General features: G+C 42.5%; 1 protein-coding gene across 2 annotated transcripts in view; it reads right to left on the bottom strand.

Annotated features, from left to right (window-relative positions):
- Positions 1 to 5,446: 5,446 nt before the first annotated feature.
- LOC145433198 (uncharacterized) overlaps positions 5,447 to 10,297 on the bottom strand; it is a 44,554-nt gene continuing 39,703 nt past the window's right edge. For both annotated transcript variants that reach the window (XM_080310165.1, XM_080310166.1), the window contains exons 28-31: positions 8,946 to 9,050; positions 8,812 to 8,879; positions 7,510 to 7,625; positions 5,447 to 6,721 (exon numbers count right to left, since the gene is read on the bottom strand). In XM_080310165.1, coding sequence (XP_080166291.1) covers positions 6,588 to 6,721; positions 7,510 to 7,625; positions 8,812 to 8,879; positions 8,946 to 9,050 — 423 coding nt within the window. In that variant the 3' untranslated portion in view covers positions 5,447 to 6,587. The remainder of the gene's footprint in view (positions 6,722 to 7,509; positions 7,626 to 8,811; positions 8,880 to 8,945; positions 9,051 to 10,297) is intronic.

Below are 10,297 nucleotides of genomic sequence, written 5' to 3'. Positions count from 1 at the left end.
GTCCATGTTGAATTCTAACAGCAGACACGCCACAACTACCAAGTGTGAGCTGGTTTATTGTCAAGGCAGGAACGCGAGTTCCTCACACAGCAGCAGAATACAAGGAATAAGCCAGACTACATAATAGCACGTGCACAGTAAAAAAAAGGGGCAACACTAAAGGTTGCTGTCTAGCACAATCAATTAATCATCAATCATTCACATTTACAACACTCCCACTTGATTGATATTTCAATGCTAAAGCATTTCGAGAGCCATTATTCCAAGTTTCTAGTTCCAGAAAGTGTCACAGATAGTGGAAACACATTTTGGTATCAGACTAACCATATCTATCAATCAAATTGCAAATGTATCGTTTTTGATGCAAATAGATACACTTCTCAGTGTGTTCTTGCTTAATGCAAACATCAAGGCAGTAATGCGATTCACAGATACCCGCCATGCAAAATTCAGGGCCGAAGTTATACTTCACTTCAGTTAGTTGATCATAAGACGGCGAAGCCAAAATGACATCACCAACAATGAACAGATTCTTATCAGTGCATGTAACGCATGAGTCAGAATAACAGTGTTTGAACCCGATCGACTCAAAGTACTGATTAAGCACAATGTTCCAACAGCTTTGCGGCTGTTTCAATACATACAAAGACTGATTACACACCAAATGTTCAGAACCAAATGCAATATAACCAGGTGTTCGGCTCATATAGATGTCTTCTTCAAGCAGACAATTCATGACTGCAGTATCAACATCCATCTGATGTAACATCTCGTTTTCAGGTGTTACAGCTAGCACAGCTCGACTCGAGATAAATCTGACAACTGGTGAAAATGTCTCATTATCATTTATGCCGCATTTTATTTCGAATACCGAGGGGCATTCAGCAGGTGCAGTTCCTTGTGGTTGCTCCACAACACTCCAGGTTTCATTCTTCAACAGAGAAGCGTATTCCCTGTCAGCAGCTTTTTTGCACTCACTTGAATGTGGTGATTTCATAGCCTCATCAAAGATTATAGGTTCACATATTCCAGCAGCTGCAAATGCAGTGTGTTCAGTACCAGTCCTTCCATCAGTTGATTCATCAGGCACATCATCATACTGGTTATATCCATTTCCAGTAGGGTGGTTTTCAGATATCATTTCTCCCACTGGTTCAACATGTCCATTGGCAATATTTTCTGTGTCAGATATAACATGACGGCAACACAATCTGTACAGTCTTCCTGCCACCGAGCCAGTTCCACAAAGCCTTCCATGCTTATTGTAGATTCTGCATTCATCTCCAATAAATGCAACTTTGCCACCAAATTTACTTGCTGCTCGCACAGAAAAAAGGTTGCTTGCCAGCTTCGGAACGTATAAAACCTTTTTCAGTGTCACAGTTACATTTTCTTCATTTTCAAGAAACATTTCGAGGTTTACTTTTCCAATTCCAAAGGCGGAAACGGTGCTACCATCGGCTAAGTGAATGGGTCGAGGAACCTCAAATTCTCTGTAGTCCGAGATTGATTCTTTCACTTTTGACATGTGCTTTGATGCACCACTGTCTACATTCCAGCTTGGATCAGCATCATCACAAACTTCTTGACCACCAACAGAAAATGTGTATTCTTCATCACTGTCATCAGACTCTTGACATTCGTGATACAGGTGACCAAATTTGTCGCAGTTATAGCATCGTAATTTTTGTCTCGACACCATTGCTGATTCTTCCAGTTCATAGCGATTTTGTCTACCCCTTTTTTGCTTGCCATAAATCTTATCTTCTTCATTCAAAATTGCTCTTTGAACAAATTTCAACTTAAGACCTGGTCCGCTATGAGTTTCCAGGGCAGTGACCAAGGTTGCGTAAGGCTTAGGTAAACTTCCCAGCAATGTTACAACTTGCAGTGTTTCTTCGACTGGTGAGCCAAGAGCAGCCATTTGATCAGTCAATTTCTTCATATATTTCAAATGACTCTCGACTGAGTCAGACTGTTTCATTTCACATCGAAAATACGACTTCATTAGCAAAAGTCTATTACCGGCGGAGTCACCCTCAAAGTGTTCCTTCAAGGCATTCCAGGCATCCTCCGGCGTATTGCAGGATGTTATTAAATACAGTTGCGACGTAGAGACAGCCAAAGTAATGATGGCTAACGCCTTATCTAACTTCTTCTGATGTTCCCTTGTCTGCTGCTGATTTGCGCCTCCTGGCAACACTTCCGATCCATCAACATATTGGAATAATTCCTTCGCCTTCAGCAAACAAGTTATCTGGTATTTCCACGTCAGCCAGTTATCACAATGCAGTTTGTCCGCCGTGAATTTCTGTACTTCACCGGACGCCATAGTAGTCATTAGGCTCCAACGCAAATTGTAGAAACTGTAAGCTCTCCGTACGATCCAATATTCGCAATATCTCTTCTTCGGAATCCCCAAACTCGTTACTTGCCGCAGCGGAAGCGTGCTGGGCCCATAACCTGTTGAATTCTAACAGCAGACACGCCACAACTACCAAGTGTGAGCTGGTTTATTGTCAAGGCAGGAACGCGAGTTCCTCACACAGCAGCAGAATACAAGGAATAAGCCAGACTACATAATAGCACGTGCACAGTAAAAAAAAGGGGCAACACTAAAGGTTGCTGTCTAGCACAATCAATTAATCATCAATCATTCACATTTACAACAGTCCATGTTCTACTTTATTCGTGATGATTGTGATTGTTCAGTAAAGCCGGGAGCACAAGTCGAGATGGACCTGCTGTATTCGAAGTTGTGAAAATGAATGGCGTGATCTTAACACCATATTAAAACTTGGATGCGCCCATGTAAGTTATACGATTTAATAGCGATGGATTTTGTCAATATTTGTTGGTTGATTCAGTTGATTGGTATTGTGCATACCGAGAAACGACTCGGCGACGTAGTGCTTCTATGCGTCAAAATATATTAGGCTTACCATATGTCTTCTTTTAAGAGGATTTGTCCTCTTTTTTGACTTTTTTGAAAGTGTCCTCGGAGGACGCCCTTTTGTCCTCTTATTTGAGATTTTGTCCTCTTTTTTGAAAATTTAGGTCAGATTCAGAGCAAATTGCGAGTGATATGCCGCAAATTAGCACAGAAGTGAAGCTCCGGCGGGTATTCCGGAGAGAAAAACGGTGAATTTAGCTCTGAGCGAAATGATGACCTTTTTTCTTTTTTTTTTTTAGTCATCCACCTGGCAACGCGGAGAGAAAAACGGTATTTTGAGCTCTGGGCGGAAAAGATGACTTTTTTTTCTTGTCAACCGATCACAAAGTGGGGAAAATTCACCGGTTTTTGAGAATTCTTCTCCGGTTTTGCAAGTCTGAAATTTCTGAAAAAGTGTCCTCTTTTTAGATTTCCAAAATATGGTAAGCCTAAAATATATATGCTACTATTACGCGTTGGTGTGTCACACGTAGCATATATGACGAAGTGAGAATACATGTTAAGCAAAGTGTGGACGCTGCAGGTCATTTGAACTCTTGACCTTGTACTGGGATTTACGAAGTTTCACTAAACTGGTGTACGCAAAGCGCGTTTCTATTTTCGTCCATGGTACTATATCGCCGCTTGGCTGCGTCCAAGTTCAAGTTTGTTCATAAAATTTCATCACTTCAAAACATCACAAGATACAATGAATGATAGGAAGATGCTGAAACAACTAGGCATAGGAAGAGCCCAGATAAACCTCCAACACTTGGGTAGGAATTCTGGAGTCGACCTCGGTCGGACTCGAACCCGCCACCCATCGGTGATGCAGCTGTGGATTATTCCACTACGCTATATGGCCACTGAATGAAAGTAAAAGAAGATAATATAAAATGGAAAGCGATAAAATAAGTTGGCAAGTGACGGAAGGCGAGATCGATATATCAGGCCGTGGTCCGGTAAATGGTGAGGGCTGACTAGTAGTTATTCAGCAGAAATTGCTTGTATTTCGACTTGAATGTGGACATGCTCGACCACTGTCGGATAGCCAGCAAGATACTGTTCCACACTTCAGGTAGGGCATATTTGATAGAGCGATGATCATTTTTGGCCACCATATGATAGTTGGACGACGAGTACGCGCAGGTGTCGTACTCATGCATCTTTATGATACGTTGACATATTCGATTCAACACAAACCACACAGTAAGTCATCTTGTGATATCAGTTACGGCCGGAAAGTAGGGATGGTGTGAACCTCTGAAAGGTTCAGGTTCGTGTGAACGCGAACCTTTTCGAAAGGTTCTGTGTGAACGCGAACGTGAACCTCATGACGTCACGTGACGTCATATTGCTAATTTCAACCCTTTATTTCAAATATGTAATTGCCTAAATTAATGTATTGTACAATATATGTACTGTACATGATACCCAGCGACGACTCGGGCCACATAATGGCACAGTGCTGAAGTACATATTGACGTTTTAAACGTCGCCAAATGTATCAAATGAGGCAATCAAATGATATAATAATTCCATAAAATGAAGATATTCCGTCGCTTTGCCAACAATTTCGACGAGGACTTGCCAGGGAATATAAGCTTACGCCTTAACGGTCCCGGCCAGACCGAACAATGTCTTCGGCGTCTGAGTATTGCTACATTGATATTGAGCAGAGTGTAAAACGGGTTTCTATACTTCCTACCGATATTACCACACTATCAAGTTATACAACAGTAGGCAACACCCCAATCGCACGGATTTGGGATTTGGTTTTTATGATACAGTTTACATATGAAATCAATATTGACCCCGTACGTCTGCTAGATTTGTACATCAGAAAACGATACCAATCTCATTTATTGATTTAATGAGCATCATTCGCTGACTACATGCCGTGTATTTCGCTCTTGATGTTATGTGATTGCGGGTCAAGCTCACAGCAAAGAGACACTAAATATTCACAGACGGAAAGCTGGATATTTCGAGCAAACGTTTGTAACAATGCAAGTAAAATTTCTGAGATTGTCAAGGTGCATATGCTTGTTTAGTGTTGATTGTTTATGCTGCCAGCGCCATGCATATAGTGGCCCGCAGTTTAAATGCAATAAATTTGAACCAAAGATGTTATAATGAAGCGAAAATTGCAATATATAAAAAAGGTTCACAGTGCAGAACCTACCAAGGTTCTGTTGTGAACGCGAACCTCAAAATTTCCGAGGTTCACACACAGAACGCGAACGTGAACCTCACGTTCACACCATCCCTACCGGAAAGGTGTCTTTGAAATGTCCGACAATGCCAACGAAGCAGATCGTTACCGTTCGACGACCCGGGCAGGAGAGATCGAACTAGTTGTTTGTTTGAATGATCTGAATGCATACCTGGAAGCGGGAAATCCGCCACCCTTATCACCTGTCTATATTGAGCCGTCTTTATGAGTACTCCCATACCCACAATCCTTAACCTATGCTGCCAAGGAACACGACTCGCCATATGAAACCAGAACGCTTGCAAAAGTCAGTAATTGTATTCGAAAAGTACTTGGTACTGCGTTTAATAAGGATTAATGTGATAGTGAAGCATGCAATTGGTAATGGAAACGTTGAAGACAGGGGCAAGAATGGGTCAGAACGCATTACGTTCAATTCCTGAGAACAAGCTTGCAATGGAATCGGCAAAACAGCATCAAATTTCATTTTACATGCCCATGTAGACCCGTCGTGAACCATCAACAGATCGTTCGCCAGAGCGTGGCCTGACCAATGTAGGCCAAGTAGGCCTACTTTCATGATACTTCAACTTTTTCAGACCGTATTTCGACCGAGATACAGAGTAATCTAAATCAGTGCTTACCAACCAGTGCGCGGAGGGTACGAAGCATTTCTCGACGTTACAGTTTTCTATTCAATATAGAATCTATGTTATGGGTAGATATTACAAGATACATTTTCCTAGTAGGAAAATCAAGCCTTAACCTGATGTGGTATGTTTTAATATCCCAGCTCAGCTTTCGCCTTATTAGTAAATTGCATGTGTGTACGTTGTTGCTTTTCTCATCAATTTGTTTCTCATTTGTTTGGTCATATCTCATTGTGGATCGCAATATAAAACTTGCCTCAAGTGGGCGGCGTTTGGAAGCACTGATCTGAATCAATAATACACTTTAATCTGAAACAATCTTCTCAACAGAGTGGTACAGTCGCGGTTTCATTGCGACGTATTCACGCAAAACGCGTGTTCGCTGTACGGTTAGACAGCGCCATTACATGAAACTTCAAAAGTGTTGTTTATATGAAAGAGTGCAATTCAGGCACAATGTTTACGCCCGCAGATACTGCCGACACGATGCGATATGACTGGGTGTGATATGAAATACTGTTTTCTGACCGAAACGCAATATCCTGATCGAAGTGCTGTAACACGCATGGGAAGTATCAAATAAAATATCCGGTTAGAGTCCGTCGACTTTTGCTATGGCAATTGCAACAATGGTTCAAACCGGCGCTCGTCACGCCCAAGTCCACGTATCATGTCGAGCATACGTCCCATTTACAAAGTCCCCGAGCTTGAAAGTCGCCTTTCCTAATGCGTTGTAGCGCCGCACCTTTCAATCAAGCCAGAATTGGCTCTCCATTCAGGATGAGAACTCTTACGGCCCCGTGCTGAGGAGTCTATCGGCTACGCGCTCGCGGCCGCTATCAAATCCCAGCAGCCAACTCATGTTTGCGGCCTCGTTTGCGGAGATGTAGGTGTCGCCGGCCTCTTCGTCACCGGCCGACATGCCTGGTCAGAATCAAGGAATAGGTTTCTTTATTCTTCTCGCCGACTAACACAGCAGTCTAATCGGTATGGATAGAAACATATATCCTAGGCGTATGAACGGCTATCGAATGTGACATCGGACATATCGACCAATGAAAGTATAAATTACGACCTACATTCGGTTCGGAGGGCCTACTTAGTTGACTGATATGGGATCTTAGGTCTACGGAGCCCGGCTATCCGCATGGCCTTTATTTACACCCGACGGACCGTCACATTGCGGTAATCAGTTTCATTACTGCCTCAGTTCATCATTTATAGCAGCGATTCCCAAACATTGTTGACTCATCTCCCCCTTATAAAGCTCGACATATCTTTATCGCCCCCTAAAATCTAGAAGTACTTCTGCTTTTCATAGTACTTGGGTATGTATTATCTACTTGTTTCTCTTACTCAAGTAGGTTTATCTTCTTATTTAACTTAGCCTGCGTAACTAACTCAAGTAGGATTTAAACAGTTTTACGATGCTGAAATACTAAATATTGCCTATTAAATACTGACAAGTGAAAAATCATTCTGCATTCACTTCTACAACGCGTTTCTACAAAAAAAGAGAATTCTGCATCATACAGGGCCCCCTAGGAAACCACATGGATATATTGGCGACGATTAACCGGTGAACCCCCACCGAAACACCAGTCGCATTTAATCATCCGAATTTCGAATGAAGGACATCGCACAGAGATTTGCAGATTACTCGCAGTGTCGAGCCGAAACCCGATGTAACGCGGCCAATGACATGAACGTACCGCTGATATTTCCCGTCGACACGGAGCAGCAAGGTTCGTCCGAACCGAGGGAGGTGGTTTCCGTCAGCGTCCTGCCGTGCGCCGAATCCGAACTTGCTACGCAGTAAACATCCGCACTGCAAAACAGAGAGGAAAATCAGAGCAGTACCACTTGCAGTGATAGATTCTTCAATATACAATTGAAGAGTATACTCAATACTCAAAGTGAAATAAACTCAAATATTTTCGACCGACACTCGTCCGCAACTAGTAGGGAATTCAAAAGAACTCAACTGTAGGCAAACTGATTACTTTTTTCAGTTTACCCTTTGTGAAGTAGAAAGTTGTTTGCGTGCATATTTGTACCCCTTTTATGAGTGGTATTGCCGCAGCAACGGGGCAAAATCGCCCCAGCATCACAGTCACGACAACTGAGTACATTAACTGCTAAAAGTGCGTGACCCATCGATCAAATCTACTTTTTGAAAGTAGTTACTCTCATGCAGTGGCTCGCAACCGGGAGTCCGCGAAGCAATTTCGGGTGGTCCGCGAAACCTCCAAATTACAAATTATGTGATCACCTCATTTGTATATATTTTTAAAAATTAGAGAAATCACGAAGCAGTTTCGCTTCATAACTGCTAAAACTCAGGATATCGTAGGCCCCGGATGGACTTTATATTGGTGCCATATATGTTGCGATCAGACCCAAAGGTGTCCTCGGAAGCGTTACGCGTTATTGTTACATTCGTAATTAATGGATTTTCGGCACTCGTTCATGTCAAATCGACACACGGCAGTGTATTTCACGAAATGTATCCACAGACTTCGCTTTGAAATAATGAAAGTCTTCCCAATTTCGACATAAATGGTATGATGTTATTTTCAAGAAAGGTGGTTTTGTTGCTGTTTATCGCTAGCCTATACAGTTAATATTTGCACAGTCAGATGACGGTTGCGCGATAATAGAGCTAAATTTGAACTGAAATTTGAGGGCTCCGCGATGGTCCGTGGCGGTCCAAAGGGCGTTCGCGAAGACAAAAAGGTTGAGAGCCACTGCTTCAATGCTTTTCTTACCTTCATTTTTGACTTCGATTTAGCTATTTTTGGTATGTTATTTCTACTTATAATCGAGTAGAAATGCACGTTGCTACTTCTACACGAGAACCACCAACCAACGCAAAGCTGACTACTTTGACTATACCTCTGAAAGCGGCAAATCCAAAACGAATGTATTGTGGAATAGCGCCACGGCCACGTCGAGAAAAAAGATCAACTTGAACGGGCAAGAACCAAGTATACTTAGTGGCCAGCAAAACCAACCTTTCCACGTCTTCGAAATCTTCTTCGCCGTGCGGCCTCTTCAATATTTCATTATTGTTGCCGTGATTCTGCAAGAAAAAAACATTCCCGTCAGCAAAGCAGACAGGACGCGACCACGACGATAAATCGCTTACGCGCGCGTCGCTTTTTCCGTTATGACGTAATTCCGGGTCGGTGATCATGATCGGATGCTCGACGTCCATCGTTTCCGAATTGGAGCGAGAGTTCGGCGTCGTGCTCTGCACCATCAAATTTGCGCCCGTCAGTGTGAAATTTCATGTTTGTTTGTTTGTTTGTATTACTCATGGCGCTTGTCGACTACAATGGTCGTTGGTCATTTACACCAGGCCGATTGTCTTTATTTTGATTTCGTATCTGCCGGCTTTTAGCACGGCCCACTTCTAGGCTTTTTATAAGACACCGCTTACGCGGATGATATGGCGAGGAGGAGCCTAGATAAGCCTCTAACACTTGGGTAGGGATTCTGGAGTCGATCTCGGTCGCAACCCATTGGTGTTGCAGCTGTGGATCATACCACTATACGCTATCTCGCCACTGAAATTTCATGTGTTGAAGGGGGATCAATAAATACCGGCTATAGTATCATATATTATAATGTTACAACACTTACAACAGTATGAATGATATGGAAAGTTCAAATAGTGTATGTATACCACAACAGAGAATAGTGCCAGTTTTAGATCACATTTAAGACAATTTGGTATTTTTCTATTTCTTTCTGAAATCTCGGCACATTGTGACAATGCTGTGGGCTGATCACTACTCCACGGAAAATTTAGTTCCACTAACTTCCGTATCTTTGGACTACGTGCGTTGCAATAAGTCCAATCGAGGTTCCAAGGTTTCACAGCGGACAATATAGGTGGCGAGGGGTATAATACACATCTGCAACACCGATGGTTTGCGGGTTCGAGTCCGACCGAGGTCGGCTCCCGAATTCTTACCAAAGTGTTGGGGGTTAATCTAGGCTACTGCTCGCCATCTCATCCGTGTAAGCGGTGTCTTACAAAAGCCTAGAAGGGACCAAAGCTACAAGCCGGCATCTACGGAATAAAAATCAAGAAAATTGGCCCGATGTAAATGACCATAGCAACCCGCAAACACCATGAATACCAAAAACAACAACACCATCACTGCGCAATAGTATCGAAACTATAATTTTAGTTGATATTTCAACTGTTAGCGTGTAGGAGCGTATGATTTCAGTACATGAAAAAATATTTTCTTGCTGTTCGACACGAATCACTACAAGGAATACTCGATTCAGATTAAATTACTCGAATCATTGTGCCCAACCCTAATCCTGGCGTCACAAAAACCTCATAGGCTTTTTGGTTTGTAAAACGAATGCATATTCCTCTGTTCAGTTGAAAGTAATTTCAGCCCTAAATTGAACCATATCGCATAAAACTTTTCAAGTCTTTTAACTTTTCGGAATTTCATGCCAGTGACGACATAATTTTGT

This window comes from Botryllus schlosseri, chromosome 2, assembly GCF_051294905.1.
Source record: "Botryllus schlosseri isolate E-star chromosome 2, Bs_hap1, whole genome shotgun sequence".
In the NCBI taxonomy this organism is placed as follows: Eukaryota; Metazoa; Chordata; class Ascidiacea; order Stolidobranchia; family Styelidae; genus Botryllus; species Botryllus schlosseri.
Note: the sequence above shows the minus strand (reverse complement) of the source record. Positions and strands in the feature narration are given on the sequence as shown.